At 38.0% G+C, this 24,928-nt stretch overlaps 1 protein-coding gene, 1 long non-coding RNA gene and 1 other non-coding gene across 3 annotated transcripts; 2 read left to right on the top strand and 1 right to left on the bottom strand.

Annotated features, from left to right (window-relative positions):
- The first annotated feature begins 7,355 nt into the window (after positions 1-7,355).
- LOC110896274 lies at positions 7,356-10,422 on the top strand. Its single transcript, XR_002567797.1, has 3 exons — positions 7,356-7,477; positions 8,627-8,712; positions 10,305-10,422. It is a non-coding gene; the product is annotated as an uncharacterized LOC110896274 (long non-coding RNA).
- Positions 10,423-19,352: 8,930 nt separating this feature from the next.
- LOC118488761 lies at positions 19,353-19,459 on the bottom strand. Its single transcript, XR_004885296.1, has one exon. It is a non-coding gene; the product is annotated as a small nucleolar RNA R71 (small nucleolar RNA).
- Positions 19,460-20,527: 1,068 nt separating this feature from the next.
- Positions 20,528-21,108, top strand: LOC110896227. The gene is made up of 2 exons (XM_022143691.1): positions 20,528-20,690; positions 20,753-21,108. Exons 1-2 carry the CDS (start codon positions 20,528-20,530, stop codon positions 21,106-21,108), a joined length of 519 nt encoding a protein of 172 aa, XP_021999383.1.
- The last annotated feature ends 3,820 nt before the right edge of the window (positions 21,109-24,928 follow it).

The following is a 24,928-nucleotide window of genomic DNA, read 5'->3' as shown; positions in this document are numbered from 1 at the left end:
AATACACTCGCCAAACACCACTTTATATCCATCAATTCCATCTCCTCAGCATCAATTTGATCGTAATCCTCTTTTGTCAGCATTGGATTCCCGATCCTTCCTGCTACTAAGCTTCCATATGATTCTAGCACAGTCCCCAACAAAGACATGTGACTTTTTGCAACCTCTTCCGAAAAATTCTGATCATTTTCAAGGTTTAATACAATGTTGCATTGAAGCATCTTGCCATTCTTGGTTGTTGACAAGTTTGGATCAAATGATGGATATGAAGAAAAGCTCGTTTTGCTGTTTGATCCTTTAGATGAGCCTTCAGACGAACTCTTTGCATTGAATGCAGTCTCAACTTTTGGTGACATGTTAGTCTTGTCACTGATACCTCCTTTGTAATAAAGACCGATATCTTATTCACCATCAAAATCCTTCATTCTAGAAATCTTCCTTTGTTCCATCTCCTGAGCTTCAAGTTTTTCAATGAACTTACTCAGTGTTAGATTCCCAAAATCTTTCTTGTTTCTCAACATCATCAGATACGTGCCCCAAGTTTCATGTGGCAACGCATCAGCCAAATTCTCAATCAATTCTTCATTATCTTTTGTGATGCGCACCCTCTTCATGTTGACTAACAGATTGCAATATCTTTCAATGATCTGCTTGGCGCTTTCAGTTCTCAAACCATGAAATAGATCGAATTCCTTTTTCAAAAGTAATTTTAAGTTCTTAATCATTTCTTTGCTTCCAACAAACTTTGATTTTAATGCTTTCCAGATAGAGTATGCAGTCCCATTATGTTGCAATAAAACCAAGATATCTTCTTTCACAACTTGATGTAAAAGACTAGTCATCATTTTCTCATCTTTATATTTCTTTTTCTCTTTAGCACTAAGATCTTTAATTGCAATAATCTCTTCATTATCATTCATTGGTCTAACATATTGCGTTTCAACACATTCCCAAGCATCCAAGTAATTTCCTTTATACTCCTCAATATTCATGAGTTTAGGCGGTTTTTGCATGGTGCCCGTTTCATTTTCCAACATTTTGTTTTGGGCAATGCTAATCGGAGTAGCAAAGGCGTTATAAAATTCCTCTTCCATGTTTCGGTTTTCAAAATTTCACAAGATCAGAATGTTCAAACGAAATCAACTTAAAACGAAATACACTTTTGGTGCGAAATAAGCTTTTCAAACGAAATACCCAACTGATGCGAAATAACAGTTTTCGTGCGAAATAACAAACTTTCAAACGAAATGGCTGATTTCATGCGAAATACTCAAACGAAATACCTTTGGTGCGAAAACACTGATTTCGTACGAAATACCCTTTTGATTTCGTGCGAAATAAACAAAACCTTACTGATTTCGTGCGAAAACACCCAGAATATGCTATTTCGTGCGAAATAAAACTCCTATTTCGTACGAAATACTGATGATGTCATCATCTCGAACTGTTTTTTGTCAAAATTTATCAGGTTTTTGTCCAATTTTAAGTCTGAAACTTCCAAGGGTTTGTTAAAACACTATTGCGCGTATAATGTGTGAAATTCAAGACATTTTGACCGTGAAAATTTGTTAATTTTGAAAAAGAAGGTGTAGAAATCAGAATTTGCAGCTGAATTGGTATGAACTCTTCCTCCTGAGCTCTGATACCACTTGTAGGATCGTTTTCTGACCCGAATGAGTTGATCAGAAGAGTTTTTGCTCGATACGAAAGGCGGAAACAAATGTATCAAGTCAATTCAGCTTGATATACACTTTAAACTGTCTTTTGATTGATTTGATAAAGTTTTACAGCTAGTAGACACTTCGGCAGCAGTTCGGTATTGAAACCGGAAAGTTACAAATGACTTGGCACAACACATATATATAGGGCAAGTGATTTCGTATGAAATCATCTCATGCGAAATCAGGTTTCACACGAAATAGTAATTCCGTGCGATATACCAATGTGATTTCGAACGAAATAGTTGTTTGCTATTTCGTGCGAAATACCTTCACACCTACATTTCTCGTTTTGCGTGCCCTGATCTATCTAAACGAATGCAAGACTCGATACAAGACGAAGTCGACAGACATATGCACCAACACTATTTCTATCTTCGTTTTTAACTCCTAAAACTTAGAAACTAAACAGCTGATTCGATCTTCATCGGAAAGGTTGGGTGCTGATAAATACTGCTCGAGTTTGGACAAAGTCACTTCCAACATAGCAAGCTCTTTCTCCTGCTCGGTCTGATAAGTATAAACACCCTCGGGCTCATAATATTCCTCGGGATGGTACTGTCGATATCCCTGATACGGTCTTAAGATGTGCGCATTCATCATTTTTTTATTCCAATACTTTGGGTTTTCCAAATACACCGCGCACACATCATAATCATAAGTATGATCATGACCGCAACAGACACATAGTCCATCCATTCTTGTTTCATAATAAGCATCCTCGTCCTGAGCATTTCCATCCGAGTAATAATCATCCTCCATCTCTAAGTCATAATCATCAAAGTGTGATGGAGGTGGAAGCTGTGAAACATAAAACACCGGCTTCCCATATGCCCTCCTGTATTGGGCCTCATGGCACCTGATACATGGATGACGTGGACCCCCGCACAATATACACGTAGAGAAGCTGAAATCTGTGTAATGCTCTGTCATCCTGCACAACACAACACAACACAACACAACTCAACTACAAGGTGTAAATAACGAACATAAAAGAAAATATTTTTGCGTTTTTAATTATTTATATTTATTTATTTATTTTTAATTTTCAAAACTAATACACAAGATAACACATGTTGCGCACTACTCCCCTGCAACAGCGCCAAAATTTGACGTGAGGTCGAAGACTTAATCAAATTTAATCCAAATACTACTAGATAGCTAGCGGTAAGTAGGTATCGAACACAAGGAGTTTGTGGAATGTATGTTATCTAAATGTATGTCTAAATTAACTAAGTTAAACTAAATTACAAGAAAAGTAAATTCACTGATTTGGTTGTTTGGTTTTAATTAACTAAATAAAACTAAATTAGATTACAAATCAAGGTTAAGTTTTGTAACAAGATAAGAGGATAGTGATCATCCCGAGTTTCAGGTTCTAAGTGACAACTAACGTTCATGTTCAACTGGAAAGAACCACATAGACATGGCTCATGTAAGATCAATTGTTTGTGATGAAAGGGAACTAAGTACTTGGATTCCTAGAACGCGAGGTTGTTACCCGATGACCAATCAACATATATCCAACCCTAATCCCTCCCATGATATCTCGATTGCCAACGGCACTAAGAACGTATGGTTTAGAACTATAATCAAACATACATCAACAATTTACAAACAACCAATCAAACATTATAATAAACTAACAACACATGCACAGTCTAATATTCCAGAAATTAAAGAACAAACATAATTGTCACAAATAAAACCTTACATCCGAGACGATCACCAAGCAAACCAAGCCGCTCATAGTGTTATGAACCATCATCGCAATCAAATCTTTGTCCATTGGAATCAAAAACAAAGTCTTCATGTTTTGATCACTCAAGAACACCTTAGAACACCCCTAATTCGCCTCTCATGAGTTCCAAAACAAAAAACAATGATTGTCTCTGAAAAGTCACCATAAAACCGCTTTAAATGGGTAAGTTACACTTTTTTCGTTGCTGACCGTCGTAGCCTACGGCTCCAGCCGTAAGCTACGGCGCTGATGTGAAACTTACGGTGGATAGAAGCTGTCCTACGATGTGCATGAGGACCAACTATCACCGTAGCCTACGGCCCTGGCCGTAAGCTACGGCAGTGCCTGAAATTATTTCATTTGTTCTCTTGATTAATCTCCAATGCCCCAATTTATTTCCGCAAGGTCCGAGCTCCTATCCAAGCACCATAAATTCCCTTGTTTATGCCCTTTAATACCTGCAAGACCAAGCACACCGTAGTCATCGTATTCCACAAATTAACCGGATTATGCGCGAGGAATAAGTGTTTTTAAAGCATTTAAGGGTTGTCCAACGGACCAGCCGTCAGCGGGTCGGTTATGGTTATCATTTTTTCCATACCCACCATAACCGAACCGAACCGACATGTAATAAATCTTTGTAGGATTTAGGACTTTTCACCATATTTTTAATATTTGATGTTTTTGACTGAAGATTTTTAGTATTTATGGGTTTTTCATATCATTTTGTTGTTTTGGTTGAATGTTTATTTGAATTTATGGAATCTATCATATCACTTTATTTGAATATTCAATAATAATAATAATTGATATTAATATTATAGATTATATATATTTTTTTAATACTATGTAATATGCTAATATATATAAATATGCAATAACAACTTATTCCATGTTAAAAAAAATTAAGCTATTTTTAGCTAAGCTAAATACACGGTTAACCACCCATAACCGACCCACTATAACCATCAAAACCAAATAACCATAACCGATCGGTTATGGTTATGGTTATCCAATAACCAACATCGCGGTTATGGTTATGGTTTTTGGTCAAAATAGACCCAAACCGACCCATGCACACCCCTACTTTTAAGGTAGATTAGATCTCCCTTGTATGGAATGATGGCATTTAGAGTTGAAGGCTGTAGATGTGAATCATCTGAGCTAACATCTGTTGGCAATTTTGAAGAGTCAACAGATGTTTGGAATGGAGGTGGAGGTATAGGTGGAATAGGTGCAAAAATGGGTTGACTTTTGTCCACAGAGATGGACTTTTGTCAGCAGTTGATTAACTGGATGAGGCGGCAGAGGTTTGAGGATTAACAATTGTTGATGCAGTAGTGGCAGAGTTTTTGACAGCTGTTTTGAACATCTGTTTCTCTGGTGATGGAAGTAACTTTATATTGTGGGATCACAATGTCAAATCCATTATCTTGATGGGAAGACTGTGGTGTACCTGCATTATTAGTCTTGACAGACACATCTTCAAATGTAAATTTATCTAAATCAAACAATTCAACAGGATTTGCTGGGATTTTTAAAGAAGAAAATTCATTAAACTTTACATTTAAAGTCTCTTCTACACATCTAGTCCTTGTGTTAAACACTTTGTAGACCTTGACAGTAGTTGAGTATCCCAGAAAATAACCACAATCTACTTTGGCTGTAAATTTTGAAATTGACTCTTTTAAGTTTAAAATGTAACATAGGCAGCCAAAGATTTTAAAATAAGAGATCAATGGTTTGATCTTGAACAGAGTTTCATAAGCAATCTTTTGATGTCTAGGGTTGATTAAAACTATGTTTTGCACATAGCAAGCAATGTTTACAGCCTCTGTCCAAAAAGACAATGGTAAACCTGAATCTGCAAGCATTGTTCTTGCAGCCTCAATTAAGGTCCTGTTCTTTTTTTTTCAACCACCCCATTTTGTTCTGGTGTTCTTGGGATGTTGTACTGCCTTACAATCCCTTTTGACACACAGAAGTCATCCAACTCCTTATTTTTTAACTCTATTCCATTGTCACTCCTGAAGATTTTTACTAGCAGATCAAATTGCTTTTCAACTTTTCTTACAAAGTCCTGCAAAATACTTGCAGTCTCATCTTTGGAGTGCAAAAAGTAAGTCCATGTAAACCTTGAAAAATCATCAATTATGACAAGACAATACCTCTTCTTTTTAAGACTCATGATTTTAACAGGGCCAAACAAGTCCAGGTGTAACAATTGTAAACACTGACTAGTTTTGGACTCATCAATGGATTTGAATGAACTTTTATGTTGTTTACCTTTTAGACAGGAAACACAATGTTCATCACATGTGAATAGTTTTGGTGGAAGCCCTCTTACAAGACCTTTTTTGAGAGTGTGGTGATAGTTTTAAGATTTTTGTGACCAAGTCTTCTATACCATAGTTCTGTCTCTTTGGTAGAGGCATCTGAGAACAGACAAGCATCAGACATTGGATTATCTTTCAACATATCAACCACATACACATTTCCACCCCTTTGAGCAACAAGCTGTGTTTTGTTCTCGGCTATGATTTTTCAATCTTTTTCACCACATCTGGCCCAACAATCTTACAAGTTTCCTTAGTGAAGAATGACCCATAGCCTTTGTCACTCATTTAAGACACATTAAGAAGGTTAAATTTAAGATTGTCAATAAGATTGACATGTTCTAACTTGAGTTTCCCTGCTTGGACTGTCCTTGATCCCAACACCTTTCCTTTTGAGTTGTTACCAAAGGATATATCACCCCCTCCATGTGCTAGAAAATCTTTGAGAATGGCTCTACATCCTGTCATGTGCTTGGAGCCTCCACTATCTACATACCATAAACTATCAAAGCAAGTAGAAGCTCCCTGCACATCAGTAACAGATTAGTTTTGGTGAGTGTCCAAAAACAAAATGGCTTTGGATGGGGTCATAGACATTTCAACCTCAAGTTCAGGAGAATGGCCAGAGTTTTACATCTGTCGTGGACCATTTCCTGTCAAGTGGTTGTAACCATGAGGATGGTTGTTCACTCTTGGTTTTGAAGGTCTTTTGTAGGCCTCATAACCATATGGTACTCTTTAATAAAGTGGTTGGCCATATCCTCTTAGAAATTGGTTTGCTGGTGCTGCATCTGTTACCTGAACCTCTCTGGGAGCAGAGGTTGCATTCAGCTATTTGGTAACAGATGTTTGGACTGGGATGAGGGTCTGTTTGGACTTTTCTCTTTCAGTACTAGCCCGTGGACTCTCAAGTGTTTTTTATTTATACTCATTTCTTTTGACATCAAAGTTTTTGAGATATACACACTCTTGAGTTTTGTGATCTTTCTGCCACATATAGTGCAAGGTGGTGTAACAACAATCATACTAGTCTTGTTTATGTCATATGCTTTTAAGAGAAAACAGTTTTTAGTAACATGGTTTTTCTTTTCGCAAAAGTCACAAAACTAGTTTGATATCTTCTCTTTTTTCTTCCCTTTTTCATCCTTTTTGTCAACAGATGTTGTAAGATCTGCTGGAAGGTCTTTTAAGGGAATGATTTTCACTTTAGGTGCTTTCACACCCTCAATGGTTGAGAAGTCAATTGGCTTAAAATTTTCGAGAATAAAATTCATCTGGCCATGTTTGTAACACCCCGAAAACGGGTTTGGTAATCAAACATGTTAATATTAAAAGACGAGTAAAGTACCGTAGGTGGGAAAAGTTAACCCGCAAACAAAGTAACTAGGAAAAAATTTACCTAGTTATTTAATATGTAAATAAGTAATGAGAACATGGAGTTGTGGTCATAATTAATTAAAACTAAACTTGAGGTACTAAGGTTGCCAAGAGGTGAACTTGTGTTTTAAAACATAAAATTAACTCATAACACACACATAGTGTGTGTATACGGTCGATCATCAGAGGTGAAGAAAAAGGGTGTAACCCTAATTCACTCAAAATCACCAAATTAAAGGTCAAATTTAGCTTCAATTTGATGCACGAACACAAATTCGTGATTACCCAAGCTAGGAGATCGTAAGGTGTGTCAAATTTTTGATGTTGATGAAGTTGTGAAATTTGGTTTACATTGCCATGTTTCGATTTATGTATGAATCGTAGAAGCTATGGCCGAATTAGTGAAGTATGATTGTTTAGGAGCAAACCCTAGTTGAAAATTTGATGTATTAATGTTGAAAACTAGGAATTTGATGAACACCCATATATGTGTTAAATGAGTTTTTATAACAATGTGATGAACACATGAATTTGAATATTAGTTTGAGAAAAATTGATCTTATAATTCAAGTTCTTGATGTCGTTCATGTACACTAGACATATGGGTTTGATTTTGATGCTAAAACTTAGTGACATATGTGTGTTTGTAATGATATGTTGGTAAAATTTGGGGTAAGATGTTCAAGAGATAGGTTAGAGACTAATCTTGAATGTGAAACCTGCCAAGTGTTCGATGAAATGCTTAAATAATATGGTGCAGACCTGAATTTTGAAAATTCACAATAAATCACAGAAAAATCGTATGGGTGTGTACTTTATATTCCTAGAAAGGTCTCTGAGTAATCTTCATTTCGTTAGTTAACATGATGACTTGGTTCAGATGTTAAATGGGTCAAAAATGTCGAATTCAGTAGCTATTTCGAAAAGACAACATGCTGTTTGGGCTAAAAATAAGTTGCTGTCCTGATTTTCTAAAAATCATATAAAATCATAGAAACATCGTTAGAAGACATACCATACATGCTTGGAAAGGTATTTGAGAGTTCTACGATCCATCTTTGAACATGTTGATCTAATTCAGATTTTAAATGGGTCAAAATGGCCAATTACAGTAGCTAAATAGAAAAGCACTGCACATTAATAATGTTCTTATTAACCAAGAAAAATGCATATGATTGTATATACTTGCTTTAGGCATGAAATATTGATTTTTTGGAACAAATAGCACCTTATGTGACATGCTTAAAGTGCTTAAAATCACTTACTAACTAGTTTGTGTAAGTAACTTCACTAACAGGTCAAACGGTTAGTGAATGAAAAGATTTATGGTATAAAATTAGTTGTTTAATATATGGCATGCTTTGATTGATAAGTGTGTAAAAAAAGGGGTCCCCAGGGTGATGGCCATTGTATAGAATGACCAATCTAACAATCTTATGGATGTTATGATATAGTTTGACTCTAAACAAGCTAGGTGGGAGCTTGGAAAGGAACGGGTCAAACGGATCATGGATGCAAAAAATGTTTGCGCGGACGCGAGGTAAGTAAAGCTTACACCCAATTTAAGTGTACGTATATATTTTACAGGTGATAAATATGACAATGGATTGAATACGAATATGGGTTCCGACACGAAACAATTTGAGTCGGAACGAATGAAAACGATCAAAACCATGGTTAGTGGAAAAAAGGGGCAGAATGGTAATTTTGACATGAATTGACTATGAATTAATAAGTTTCCTTTAAGGTTACCTTATAGCGTAACTAGTAATGGGAAAAGGGGGTAAAATGGTAATTTTGTCACGTGATGACTAAATGTAAGTTGAGATTAAAAAGATACCCATGGCGTAAGCCAAAACGGGTTAAATACGTAAGAAAAAGGATCTTGTGGTAAAAATCCGAAATGGGTCGGATGTGTGAATGGGTAGTTAAAACCATGTTTTGTTATAAATGTAAATGTTTGGTCATATAGGCCAAACGGGTCAAATGGTAACATCATTTGACAAAATCGACTAACGTTTGGTTGTCAAGTCATATGTTCACAGGAGTGAACGAGAAGTGGATAATTGCGTAGCTATTAAGTAGCGGCTAAATAAAGTAAGGTATAAAACGGGTCTATACGTTGACCCGAGCCAAGTACGCATAAATAAGTTTACAGTTAAAAATGCGATTTTGGTCAAATAATTAGTGAAAGTCCTTCGTCGTAAAATGAGGGACTAAAATTGATCAAAAAGCCTTTGATGGGTAAACCGGGTAAACGACCCCTAGAGGTTGTTTAGGAACTTGTATTATGATTTTGTAACCCTTAGATACGTATAAGAGTTATAGGCATAAACTTTCGTGGGTCAAATGCCTAAAAATGGGTCATTAGCGTAAAATGACTAACCGAAGGGTAAAACTTAGGATAATGGGTTCAATATGTTAAATCCACCACAAAAATAGTGGTGGCGGAATATAAGTAGTTATTAAAATATGGGAATGCGAAGTGTGAAATGAGAGGAGCGAGTTAGATTCTTAAATGCATAAAAATCCTCTAAACGGGTCAAAACGGATTACGCGCATATCTTGGATATTTGTCACGTAATTCACAAAGTTATGAATCCGAGTTAAAGATTTTGAGTCAAATACATTCGTGTATGTATTTCGATCATTTAGAAACAAGTTGGCGGCTTTAAACTTGAACGGGTCAAAAGTCTTTATAAATTAATTTCAATCCGAGGGCTTGAAATCTAATATTTTATGATTTCAGATGTCGGTTTATAACTCCATATGATGGAGAATCAAATTGCGATCGTATAGGAAAAAGAATCACGCAAATCGGACTTGTAGAATAAAAGTTATGGCAATTTGAAGTTGAATTTTGGTAAAAAAAATAGAGCTGGGCAAAATGCAGGTCCAGAAAACGGACCTGCTGGAAAACAGGGACCCTCGCGCCATGCAAGGGAGTAAAATGGTCCGGCCGCGCCACGCGACGCGGGTCGCGGCCCACGAAGACGTTTGCTCAGTCTCCCGCGGCCCGCGAGAGACACAACAGCTGACAAAATAGGATTTTATTTGTTGTTTGATGCTTAGACTTGTTTAAACTATTATTTAAGTTATCAAAACTAACATTTAAGTTGGTTTTGATCATAGGTGAATATCAGGAGTACTCAGATGAAGATCAAGCGACGTACAAGAACCGAACACATGAAAACGAGGCTTCCACACGTTGTTTCGTCATTATTTTTAAACGATGAACCCAATCACATTATGTTGTATTATTTTTTTAAATTGTAAAATTTTTAATTTACCCGTATTTCAACGTATATGTAATCATAATTACATGTTTATTTTCGTAAACTATACGAAAACCGTCAATTAATAGTAAGGGTCTTACAAGTTGGTAATCAGAGCTCAAGGTTAAAGAGTAAAGTGTTCGGTTCAAGGCTTGATCGCAAATCCGGTAAGTACATGTATATTAATGGTTTAGTATGATTAAAGTGTTGTGAACAACACATAGGGTTATCGTGTAATACACATTACCCCAATTAAATCGATAAAGGATCGATATAGTCAACAAAATTACGTGTGTTGACACGTATAGTGGAAAAGCCTTGTATTATAATACGGGCATTCATTAATGTTGAAATTACTAACTTTTATAAATGTTTTAGTTGAAGGATAGTCGCATCCAAAGATAGCGGGAGTTTAACAAATTGCGGATCTGACGAAGGAACGGTCCAAAGTATGACAAGCAGAGCATGCTCAACAAGGACCTAAACCGCGTAACGATCGCGAACAAGGTTAATGGCATGGAAAGCCCGTTAGGGCAAGCATTACCAGGTGCACTCTTTTAAATTTAATCGCACAAGTAGTAATATGCAACAAACACGTAGAGAATGACTGTTGCATATGTAGGATAAAACTTGGAAAACCTGAAAAGGATATCTATTCAGGATGATGTTTCCAAGAGAAATTAAATAGAAGCATGTGTTATTCACGATGATGAATAACAAAGCAATAACAGGATTAGTTTATATGGAAACTTGGACGGGAGTAATTATCCAAGTGAATAATTCTCAACATAATACTATTGAGAAAAGTAGCGATCACATTAACGAATGTGATTATATAATAGTTCGATAAAAGGAAAACATTTTATATGTTCAAGAATAAAACGGGTAAAACTAATGATTGTTAAATAACAATTAAATAAAGTTTTACCAACTGAAACCATGAATATGGAAATTATTAGAGGAGTTACTTACATAGGGCGTGATGCGAAAATTATAAAAAGGACATGTGTGTCATGTGTTGATCGCTTACTCTGGCCAAGTAAGTAGTGAACACATGATACCATGAACTTCCTATGACGGGCACATTTACGTCCGATGCAGTAAGGACGGGGTGAATGGGACGAACTAAAAAGGTACCCAAATGAATCAGATAAGCAAGATGTTTGATAATAAACGTAAATGTAAGCCTAATGACGGAAGCGTATTACATTAGAATAACGAGCCAGAGATAAGGGACAAAGATCAAAGTAAATAAAAATACAGACCAACTTATAAGAATGTTAAGGCATAGGAATAAAGTTTGACTGTAATAAGTGATGAAATTCACACGAACAAGTCAAACAGAATAAATAAAGAATGAGGACTTGGTTGAATAAAAGCGATGGATTTCGCTAAGATGACCAAATAAGTTAAAACGAAGTCTAAAACCTTATCAGAATGGTTACTTTGAAGATGACTTCGGTACAGATACCCGATAGATGGGTAGAATTTTGAGTATATGCGTAAACCAAGAGACGGGAACGCGGATTAGAAGGTCAAAAGATTCAGGTCATGAGTTATGACTAAGAAACGATAAAATTTTGCAAACAGAAATTTTGATAATTATGTTTAACTATTTGGAGGTTAAACAAGTAGAATAAAGAATAATGTCTGATAATAAAAAGAGGAAAAACACAAACCAGGCAACGGGAGAGTTAAAAACGTTAAAATAAAAGAACCCGGGTAACGGTCTGTAAAAGAATATCAGTATGAACCGGATAACGGTAAGCGAAGAACAAACCGACGCGTAAATGACGTAAGAAGTCATAGAGTCGGAAGGATAATTCGAAAGAAAACAAATGAAGCCTTAGACTACGGTCAAGGTCAAATGAAATGAAATGCAAAAGCAAAAATAAATAATTCTAAACATAAAAAAGGGGTGCCTTGATGCTATGCAAGTATATATATACATATACACTTTAATAAAGACACGAGTAAAAGATGATCTACGGGATCATCATAACCTTCAGGATTATAAGTGGTGTTAAGGTCTATGGGACCAAAAAGACCCTTGGGTCACAAATATAAAGAAACGAACTGTTGAGGTCTCACCTTAAAAAGGTAAAAAGATGAAAATCTAAAGAAATAGCCTACGAGGCTAAGTGAAATAACCTACGGGTCACTTGGGTAAAGCGTGGAAAACTGGTTACGATTCCCCGTATAAAATAATAACGGAAAGGAATAAAACTTTGGACAAAAATTCCTTGATATGAGTAAATGACGTAAGACAAAGAGAAAACGTTAAACTAAAATTCAGTTTTTAGTCAAAAGCAACGTTTTAGCAAACACAAGTAGTATGAGGTGGTTTAGGAAATAGTAAACACACCTAAGGCCGGAGATGGCAATATGGTATACCCGAGTGAGGAGCATGAAGTGACGATGACTAATTAGTCTAGCCGGTAAAACTATTGAAAGTTAAGATAGTGTCATGACTTATACAAAGCGCTTGTCAATATAAGACTAGCGCGGAGTAAACATGTTGACGGACTAATACGACCGAGTGATCAGATGACAACTCGGTCAGATAGGCGACAAAGATAAGAAATACGAGATGAAAGTTACGGTCCGTGAGGACTTACGCATGAAAGACGCACGCGTCATTACAAATGAAATGAACTACGTAAAGAAGGTTCCGGGGACGAAACCTCTTTAAGGGGGGTAGATTTGTAACATCCCGAAAACGGGTTTGGTAATCAAACACGTTAATATTAAAAGACGAGTAAAGTACCTTAGGTGGGAAAAGTTAACCCGCAAACAAAATAACTAGGAATAAATTTACCTAGTTATTTAATATGTAAATAAGTAATGAGAACATGGAGTTGTGATCATAATTAGTTAAAACTAAACTTGAGGTACTAAGGTTGCTAAGAGGTGAGATTGTATTTTAAAACATAAAATTAACTCATAACACACACATAGTGTGTGTATACGGTCGATCATCAGAGGTGAAGAAAAAGGGTGTAACCCTAATTCACTCAAAATCACCAAATTAAAGGTCAAATTTAGCTTCAATTTAATTCACGAACACAAATTCGTGATCACCCAAGCTAGGGGATCGTAAGGTGTGTCAAATTTTTGATGTTGATGAAGTTGTGAAATTTGGTTTACATTGCCATGTTTTGATTTATGTATGAATCGTAGAAGCTATGGCCGAATTAGTGAAGTATGATTGTTTAGGAGCAAACCCTAGTTGAAAATTTGATGTATTAATGTTGAAAACTAGGAATTTGATGAACACCCATATATGTGTTAAATGGGTTTTTATAACAATGTGATGAACACATGAATTTGAATGTTAGTTTGAGAAAAATTGATGTTATAATTCAAGTTCTTGATGTCGTTCATGTACACTAGACATATGGGCTTGATTTTGATGCTAAAACTTAGTGACATATGTGTGATTTTAATGATATGTTGGTAAAATTTGGGGTAAGGTGTTCAAGAGATAGGTTAAAGAGTAATCTTGAATGTGAAACCCGCCAAGTGTTCAATGAAATGCTTAAATAATATGGTGCAGAACTGAGTTTTGAAAATTCACAATAAATTACAAAAAAAATCGTATGGGTGTGTACTTTATATGCCTAGAAATAACCACCACAAGTGGCCTAGTGGTGGAGTGACTTAGGTTCTCCAATGGAGACCCAAGTTCAATTCCCATTAGTGCCACTTTGGTGGCCACCGACACCCGCTTTAAAGCCGGACCGAGGACACTCGAGGTCTCGGGTTCGAAACATGTTTCTTACCCCTCTTTGATGGCTATGGGTATTTGCCGCCAGGGATCCTTGTCGGGTGGTGAACTGGGAAGGGAGATCCCTTCCGCGGTCAGGGGTACCGTGCAACTACCCTTTTTTTTTTATATGCCTAGAAAGGTCTCTGAGTAATCTGCATTTCGAAAAGACAACATGCTGTTTGGGCTAAAAATAAGCTGTAGTCCTGATTTTGTAAAAAATCATATAAATCATAGAAACATCGTTAGAAGACGTACCATACATGCTTGGAAAGGTATTTGAGAGTTCTACGATCCATCTTTGAACATGTTGATCTAATTCAGATTTTAAATGGGTCAAAATGGTCAATTACAGCAGCTAAATAGAAAATCGCTGCACATTAATAATGTTCTTATTAACTAAGAAAAAGGCATAGGATTGTATATACTTGCTTTTGGCATGAAGTATAGATTTTTGGGAACAAATAGCACTTTATGTGACATGCTTAAAGTGTTTAAAATCACTTACTAACTAGTTTATAAAAGTAACTTCACTAACGGGTCAAACGGTTAGTGAATGAAAAGATTTATGGTATAAAACTAGTTGTTGAATATATGGCATGCTTTGATTGACAAGTGTGCAAAAAACGGGGTCCATAGGGTGATGGCCATTGTATAGAATGACCAATCTAACCATCTTATGGATGTTATGATATAGTTTGACTGTAAACAAGCTAGGTGGGAGCTTGGAAATGAACGGGTCAAACGGATCATGGATGCGAAGAATGTTTACGCGGACGCGAGGTAAGTAAAGCTTACACCCAATTTAAGTGTACGTATTTATTTTATAGATGATAAATATGACAACGGATTGTATCCGAATATGGGTTCCGACACGAAACAATATAAGTCGGAACGAATAAAAATGACCAAAACCATGATTAATGGAAAAAGGAGTAGAATGGTAATTTAGACATGAATTGTCTATGAATTAGTAAGTTTTCTTTAAGGTTACCTTATAGCGTAACTAGTAATGGGAAAAAGGGGGTAAAATGGTAATTTAGTCACGTGACGACTAAATGTAAGTTAAGATTAAAAAGATACCCATGGCGTAAGCTAAAACGAGTTAAATACGTAAGAAAAAGGATCTTATGGTAAAAATCCGAAATGGGTCGGATGTCTGAATGGGTAGTTAAAACCATGTTTGGAAAAGCTATAACACATTTTTCAGAACATAAGTCTTTAAGGAGTTGAGGCGATACCTTAGCAGCAACCATCATGGCACAATCACACTCTCCTTCACAAACACTAGACTCCCATGGGTCTGCCAGAGGTTACACCCTTTCTTCACTAACCTTTTCTTCTGAACATTTGTTTCACCATTATCACAAGCCTCATCAGAATTGGACACCACTTCCTCAGACTCAACCCCTTCCAATATTGTCTCTAGTGCCATAAAACAAAAATCATCATGTTTCTTATCAAAATTGGCAACTAGAGCAAATTTTCCTGACTCTTGAAGCTTCTAATTCTGGTTAAGCTTTCTTTTATAAGTTAGGAGCCTACCATGAAGCTGAGTCAAACTCATCTCTTTGAAACCAATAGAGTTTCTTGTTACAAAGGCAATAGTGTCCCATTTATCCGGTAATGATCTTAGAAATCGGCTATTCAAGGTTGAATTAGGAAAATCAACATTTACCAGTTTTAATTAACTTATTAGACAACTAAACCTCTCAAATTGTTGAGTTAATGATTCTCCTTTAACGTGACAAAATGTTTGATACTGTTGGTTTAGAACTTCTCGGTTATTTTCAATGACTTCCTCTATGCCACCAAACTACTCTTTCAAGGCATCCCACAACCCCTTAGCACTGTTGCAATGCAACAGGCCATCGTAGATATCATTCGGTAGAGCCGTAGCAACAATGCTAAATGCTTTGGCATCTAACTCGATTTTCTGAAAATCTTGCTCAGAGTAGTTTTCAAGCTTCTTTGGTACTTGAACCTTGGGGTCTTTAGCACTTGGCAGCATCGGAACATAAGGTCCAAAGATAACCGATTTCCAGCAACCCGTGTTCTGCTGAGCAACTATGTGACCCATCCGACGTTGCCAGATATTATATTCCGATCTGACAAGCATCGGAGGTTTGTACAGAGTACCAGTGTTATGTGGATCTTGTGAATTTTGAGACATTTTTTATTGTTTACAAACAGTGCTTTTGTTTAAAATACTTTGAACGTAAATAAACTTTTACTCTGTTTTCAATCCAACGAACAAACGATATCAGTAGTAGGAGCTTATCTATTTATATCAAATTGATTGTTTAGATTGAATTTGATAGGCTAAGCTCTGATACCAATTGTTAGGATCTGAGTTTGATTGTTGTGACAGTTAAGATGATAACAATGGAAGAAGATAAAACAAAGATAAAATATGCAGCGGAATAATTAACTTTTCAATCACAACAATGAAGAGATTGCTTTCATCATCATACTTTAATAAAATTGCAATTACAATGTTTACGTATGCATGAAGAATTACAACTTCCCCTTGTTCGTGCAAAAATGTTAAGAGGAAAATGATGAATAGAACAATATAGACATTATTCTATTTATAGTACAAACGAAACATCTGAAGCATTTAAGCTGACGTCACCTAGACAGTGACATCTAATAGGCTAACAAACTCCTAACATCTGCTAGAGCCTAAGCACTGTTACATTGATAATACATGAAAACTCTGTTGATCAATCAATTGTTGAAGATCCTTTGTTGAACTCTATCACCTGTTGATCCACAGCATCCCTTAGCTTCATCAGACTTTAGTCTTCTCAGCATAGGATGAACAGACCTTTGCTTCAACAGACTTTGTCTTCATCAGCAGTGGTTCTTTTTGGCAGACCTTTGGCTTCAATAGAATTTGTCTTCATCAGAGTTTCTCTAAGGCAGAACTTTGGCTTTAGTAGACTTTTGAGTAGCAGATGTTAAGTCTTTGCCATTGGGAGAAGCAGATCTTCAAAGCACTATTATTTGAGATCAGAAGTTGTAGACAATTTTGGCTTTCCAATCATCTGTTCTTTTGTGGGGTCCACTAGATCCAACATAGCCCAAATAAAGTGTTGATGATTTTAGTGTGTCATGAAGACATGCAGGTTTAAAGAAAAACATAATAAAGGTTTAAATAATATTGAATGTAATTGATGGCCATTAAATGATGAACTAAAGATATTTTATTTTCATATGTCTATGCAGGTCTCGAGATTCAATAAAAAGGGGGTTGGCTTTACAAATTAATCGTAGGGACCTGGCCTATTGTGTTGTTTCGTAGTCCGCATGAAAGTCCAAATCGTCAGACATTGGTAGTTGACTTTGGAGGAATATATATCTACTGCCACAATATTCAACATGAATTAAATAAAAGGGTTGAAGTCCAAACGAGATTAAAAAAAAGAGGGCCCACCAAGTTGACTCTAAAAACCTGCTAGGGTTTTGAAAAAATTATATAAAAAGGAAAGAAGCATAGACGCAGAGGAGGATATACGACAATTAAGAAGAAAGAGAAACAGTTGGACGGCTGCGCAAGAAACAAGAAGAAAGAAAAGAATATAAGGGGAGGTTTAATTTATTTTGAATATATTAGTTCGCAACCCAGGTAGATTTAAACACTAAACTTTGTTCTTTTCATTATTAAACATGATGTATGCGGTTATATTGAACATTGTTTATTTGTTTTTATTTACTATGAGTAGCTAAACTTTTTATGGTTGCCTAGGGTTGATGAACTAGATAATTGTTTAACTTTTGGCTTTGAATGAATGTGATGATTTATAAGTTATAATTTTTGAACCCGATTCTAATTATTTGTGTGTTGGTATTGATTGGCTTAATAATATGTTTGTTGGTTCCATTGCTCTAGATACTTAGAAATATACTTTAGAGCCGGGAGTCAGTCTAGGTTGTTAATCTTTCAGTCTAGGCCTTGAAAGTGAGAAATCTATTTCAAGTGTGCAATCTCTTCTAGAAGTGAGAAATCTAATCTAGAATTGCTAGGTTATTAGCTGGGCGTTGTTTGGCAGTTTAGGTGGCCGATGACTCGGGCTCATCTGTTTATTCACGTTTAGAGTTTCCTAGGGTCTCGGTGTTCTTAGTTATTTCTGCTTCATAATTTATACCTGATAGTTGTGGGACTTGGTGGTCGATAACTCGAGTAAGTCCATTTTAGCATTTCATCAGTTGTCATACGGCTCGGTTCGGTTTACCTTCCGGGGGTTTATCGGGTTAGGCAGAGTCTTCATTTAAAACCAAGGTTAGGATTTTATTCATGAGTCTAGGGATTCTTACCTAGGTAACCTATTTTTCGCATACTTGAGTTTTAGTCCAGTTTCTAGTTGTCTGCGTTTGCTGATATTTGGTCGTCTATTTATTTAAATTACTTTTTAGTTTAAAAATATTTTTCTCAAAACAAAACCAATTACAATTAGCTAGGTTTTTGATAGAAGTTAAGTATCCAAATTTCGCCCATAGTGTCCACGGATTGACATCCGGTCTTGCATCTGCACTACACTACGCCTTTAGGTGCCTTTGCTTGCAATTTGTGCCTTTAGGTTTAGTTGCTTTTCAATTTTAGTTTAGTAATTGTGTATGCCACAAACTCGTTCATAGGGACCGCCCTCATTCTTCGTATCCTTCGAGCCTGAGCGAGAGTTCCACGAGCGTCTTCACGCTACCTGAGCTAATAAGGTACACTTTTCTCTTCCTACTTTCATCATGAACGGCGATGGTGATGCCCCAGCTAGGAGAGTTATCGCGGACTACGCCTGGCCAAACGCGGGCAATGCTCAATCCAGCATTACCCAACCCAGTATCGGTGTTAATAGCTGGCAGATTCCGCCACAGATCATCACGATGGTTACGAACACCATCCAGTTCCACGGGATGCCTTATAAGACCCGAATGTTCATCTTTCCCGATTCTCGGCAATCTGCGACACGTTCCAGACGCATGGCATTAACGAAGACGCCTGCAAGCTGCCCTGTTTCCATTCTCATTTGCTGACCGAGCCATGCTTGGTTGGAATCCCTTCCTGCGGGATCCATTACCACTTGGGCCGGGATGCAGGAAAAGTTCTTAGGCAAATATTTCCCCCCTGCCAAAACTGCTAGTCTAAGGAGCATGATTCAGGAGTTCTGCCAAAAGGAGGGAGAATCTTTTTACGAGACGTGAGAGCGATTCAAAGAGCTATTGATCAAGTGCCCTCATCATGGGTTCGAGACTTGGGCGTTAATTGAGAAGTTTTATCATGGAGTGACGCCCACCACAAGGAATATGCTGAACACCACTGCTGGTGGCAATCTAATGACCGCCAAAACACCAGAGGAGTGCACTGAGATGTTTGAGGATATAGCAATGAACAACTATGAGTTTCCTGATTCTAGAGACACGACTACGGCATAGAGAGGCGTACACAAAGTCGACTCTAACACCGCTATGCAAGCTTAGATTGACCAACTGACAAAGCAGGTGAGGGATATGCAAGCAAAGAAGGAGCAACTATGTGAGATCTGCATGGGAAGACATTACACGGTTGCGTGTCCCATTGCTCTCGAGGACTTTGAGGAGAAGGTAGAGTATGTGGGCAACCGGAATCAAAATAACTTCGAAAATAACTACAATCCCGGTTGGAGGAACCACCCGAACTTCAGTTGGAAGAACAGCAACCCGCTGGGGTTTCAGCCGCGTCAAAACTTGTTCTAGGACACAGGTGCAGGGTCGAGTGGTGGGGATAAGAACCCCACATTGGAGGAGATGCTGAGGCAGAATTAGGAGACGATGAAGCAGAACCAAAAGACCCTGGTCAAGCAGACACAACTACTGACTCAGTTCATGACTAGAGAGGAGACACGACATCAGGAAAATCAGTCGAGCTTCATGGAGCACGAGGCTTTCATGAAGAATCAGAACACAACCTTGCAAAATCTTGAGAGGACTATAGGTGCGATGTCGGAGAGGTTGAGTCAAAGACCTCAAGGTAATCTTCCTAGCAACACCACTCTGAATCTGAATGCCACTGCGAAGGCTGTTACTACTAGGAGCGGACGAGGAGCTGTGGAGGTCGAATCCGTAGTTAATGAGGAACCGGTCGATGAGGAGATTGAGATGGAGACACCGGCTGGCAAAGTGCACTCTAGGCTGCGTCCAGCAAGTACCGCACAGTCCACCGAGTCTTCAGGAGAAAAGAAGGATGCAACAAAGGAGCCGACGAGGGTGTATAAGCCAACACCCCTTGCTCAGGTAGGTTAGCGAAGGGTAAGGACGCGAAACACTATGGTCGTTTCATGGAAATGCTTAAGAAGCTGCATGTGAACATCCCGTTCGTCGAGGCTTTGGCCAAGATGCCGAAGTACAATAAGAAGAAATTAGAGGATCTTTCAACGGTTCTGAGCGAGGAGTGTTCTGCTGTCTTGAAGAAAAAGCTACCAACGAAGATGACTGATCCTGGTAGTTCACCATCCCATGTCGGATTGAGAATCTTATTGTCAGTAATGCGCTTGCTGACCTAGGTGCTAGCATAAATCTCATGCCCAATTCCATCTTTGCTAAGCTTAACCTAGGAGAGCCGTCCCCTACGCGCATGAGTATTGAGCTCGCCGATCGACCGGTTAAGTATCCGAGGGGCATCGTGGTGAACATATTGGTGAAAGTCGACAAGTTCGTAATTCCAGTTGACTTTGTCATTCTCGATATGGATGAGGACTCTGAGGTTCCGTTGATCTTAGGCCCTCCATTCCTTGCCGCTGCACGAGCAGTCATTGACATATATGATGGCAAATTGACTCTTAGTGTCGATAAGGATGAAGTTACTTTCTATATCCAGCGTTCCATGAGGCACACCCGACAACATGATGACACTCTTTAGTTTATCGATACTCTCATGTCACATATGGGTGGCCTCCTCAGCGAGTTTTGTTCTGACACGCAGCTTGTGAGTGTGGATGATCAGGGGAGAGGGGTCACTATTTTTGACCTTGAGCAGGACTCGCAGTCACAGGATGGCGAGCCTTCCCCTAAATCTGTGTGTGGTGAGATCTTTGAGGTTATTGAGAGAGAGATTCCGAAGGAGAAACCATCAGTTGAGGTTCCCCATCCCCTAGACCTTAAGTTGTTGTCGTCTCATATGGAGTACGTTTTCCTGGGCGAGGGATCTCAGTTACCCGTCATCATCTCTTCGAGTTTGACGGAAGAGGAGAAGAAGAAGCTGATAGCGTGTTGAGGGCGCATAAAGGCGCAATAGTGTGGAAGCTCATGGATATAACGGGTATTAACCCTTCGTTTTACACGCACAAGACTCTAATGGAAGAGGAGTTCAAGCTGGTGGTTCAGCCTCAGAGGAGGTTAAACCCTAATATGCAGGAGGTTGTGAAGAAATATGTGATAAAACTGCTCAATGTAGGGCTTATCTACCCGATATCTGATTCTGCATGGGTGAGTCCCGTCCTGGTGGTCCCCAAGAAGGGGGGAATGACTGTGGTCGTCAATGAGAAGAATGAATTGATACCCACCCGGACCATCACTGGTTGGAGAGTTTGCATAGACTATCGCAGACTCAATGATGCCACTCGCAAGGATCATTTTTGTCACACCCTCAAATTACCACCTAGGGAGTGTCCCTATTAGGCGTGTGACCACTATTAATGAGCCACCAATTACATTGAATCCATAAGTTTAAAAATAAAATTCTCAATTATTAATAACAATTCCATCACAAGTTTATACGAAATTCAATATGATCAGCGGAAGCAAATAATAAACCATAATTAAGTTGTTCGAAAGCCAATGTGTAAAAGTAAACAAATAATCACATGAGTCTCTTCAGTCGACCCATGACCACTCCTGCTCCTCCAGACAGCAAGTTCCCAATCCAAATACCTAACGACCTGCGAGCATGTAACAAGTGTATCAGACAAAGCTGGCGAGTTCACAGTTTAAGAAAACGTTTTGTTACCAGTTGTATGTAAAACAGTTCAATAACCAATGCAAGTAATATTGTTAATATCTCAATTCCGAACAATGACGGCTCCTGAAATACACGACTGCCCTTCCCACGTACTCCTATCTAGTACTGGGCCAGACTGGGTCATTAGTTCACCTCCGTCCTCTACAGGCACGGGGTGAGGGTGCCAAACCTAAGTAGCGCTACTAACTAATACCCGATGAGGGACTTACAAAAGATGATAGGTGAGAATATTAACCAATATACCCGTTTTTTTACCCAAAGACTTATCCCCCTATGGGATACCCACTGACTGTCCCCAACCACTGGGACACATGCTCGAATGTAGTGAACTCACCTTTGGTTTGCTCGGCAGAGTGTTTTACGTCTTTTAGTTATTGAACCGACCACGCCCTATTATTATTCCATTTAACATTAGGCTCACATTCAAGTATGGTCACATTCACAAATATATAACACATAGCACCTATGAATCGCGTATTAACCATATCATATTTACATATTGCTTATCCAACACATGAACCATTTTACATATATAATACACCACATTCCACAAGTAGCACCAAAACAATACCATACAAGTTATCGGGTTATGCAACTTAATCAATGTGTAACAGACACTATTCTAGACCCAATGCCCTAACCCGAGCGTACAGTAGGGCCCGAGTATGTTTAGTGTTCACCGTGCGGCCCAAGGGGTCCCTAGCCCAATCAAATGTGTGCTTACACATCATGTAATCCAATCCAGTTTTACAACCAATTTATTCAACCTACTTGCTACCCTTTTTGTTCCCTTCGGCCCAAACCTGACCGGTCCAAGAATGTATAACCCTTTTTGTTATTACCCAGTATAGTGCATAGTCCAATTATCAATTCATTTTCTTTTGAATCGCCATTTACACATCAAGAAGCCATCATCGTTGTACACCGAGCAAACGTAATCGTGTTATGACAAGTGAATTTCAATCATCGTTCATATACACGAAATCCAACCATAGTGAGCATATTTTAAGAACACATTATTCAAACTTTTCATGAGATCGTTGTTTATAAGAATATTTATTTTGAGCATAATAGCACCTACATCTTTAACATATACTCATGTACACACATACATCATTATTCCCATGTTAAACACTTAAGCATGCTTAACCAGGTTGTACGCTCAGCATATATGGTTGTACATTAAATGAAAACCCTGTTTTCTTTATAAACTATACACTATTATGGTGATTTAAGTGAACAGTAGTGACATCATTCTCAAAACATATAACAAGCAATTGTTCAAACATGGAAACCTAGATTTCCTACTCGGATTCAGAGTGAACATCAACATCAAGTTTTACACGGAATCAACATCAATCATTAACCTGAATATTAACGTTATGGCAACAAGTTTTACATCGAAACATCATTCTCTAGTGTTTACATCTTAACATTTATTCATGTATAACATTTATCACACACATACATCCTCGTTCAAACATATTGATGCACTAACCTTGGTTCGATGTTCGGTTTCGGAACTGAGTGTGAGTTGAGTGGAAGAAACGGAGTTCTAAGTTCCGAGTAGCGATCGTCGGAGACTCGTCGGAATGAGGTGGTGTGTGCCGGAGGTTTACGAGGAGATGAAGAGACGGAGCACCGTCGTCGAATAGTCGGAATGGAAAGCGACACCGGGAGGTTTGGTCGGAGTGTAAAATAGTTGCAGGCTGCTTCACGAGGAGGGAAGGGTTTTAAGGAGAGAGAGAGGATCTTGGGATTTGTGAAAAGAATGTTTGATTGTCAACCTTCTTTACATGACGGCTATGCTTGTATTTATATGGTTTTCTTTTAATTGTGCGATCACTGGAGGGTTTCGTGAGCGTGATTTGGGCTTGAGATTATGTGTTTTGTTAACATATAATTCACTGTGTGTGCGTATTTACTAACCCCAACATAGCCGGCCCACTATAACTTTAGTCGGCCCACTCTTTAGTAAATCACATATATTAAGCTACCTTTGAGCTCCTAAGTCAAGTCGATGTAATTTGGCCGAGGAAAGGAAACAAGTAACTCGTGGCCTAAAAAAGGTTGGTTCTCTTAATTAACTAATGACCCATAACAACGTTTAACGGTATTATTGTAGTTAATCAGGCCACGCACGTAAACATACTCAATCACGTTACATTTAGCAAATATAATATAGTTACGAGTGTCTATAAGTGACATGACTAAGAGACACTGCCCTTGAAAGTTCGAGTTGTCACATCCAAATATAATATAGTTACGAGTGTCTATAAGTGACATGACTAAGAGACACTGCCCTTGAAAGTTCGAGTTGTTACATCATCCCCAACTTGAAAGAAATTTCGTCCCGAAATTTAGCACGTAGCTACTGAGGAAGCTAGTTAGGTTGTGTGGTTTTCCTGGTTTTTCCTGGGGTGTCACATCATCCCCCCGTTGGTTTGGAATTTCGTCCCGAAATTCCGCAGTAGCTTCAGCCTCAGTAGTGGTTTCATTGTTCTGGAACAACTGGGGATATTTGTGTTTCATTTGATCTTCTCATTCCCAGGTAAACTCTGGGCCACGACGGGAGTTCCAACGAACTCGAGCAACAAGTATCCTGGTGCGTTTGAGAATCTTGGCCTCCCGATCCAAGATTTTTTTTTTTTTTTTTTTTTACTGGTTCTTCAACAAATCGCAACCGATCATCGATGGTGAGCTCCTTGAAAGGAACTGTGAG

Source organism: Helianthus annuus, chromosome 16, assembly GCF_002127325.2.
Source record: "Helianthus annuus cultivar XRQ/B chromosome 16, HanXRQr2.0-SUNRISE, whole genome shotgun sequence".
In the NCBI taxonomy this organism is placed as follows: domain Eukaryota; kingdom Viridiplantae; phylum Streptophyta; class Magnoliopsida; order Asterales; family Asteraceae; genus Helianthus; species Helianthus annuus.
This window is presented reverse-complemented; position numbering and strand designations above follow the sequence as displayed.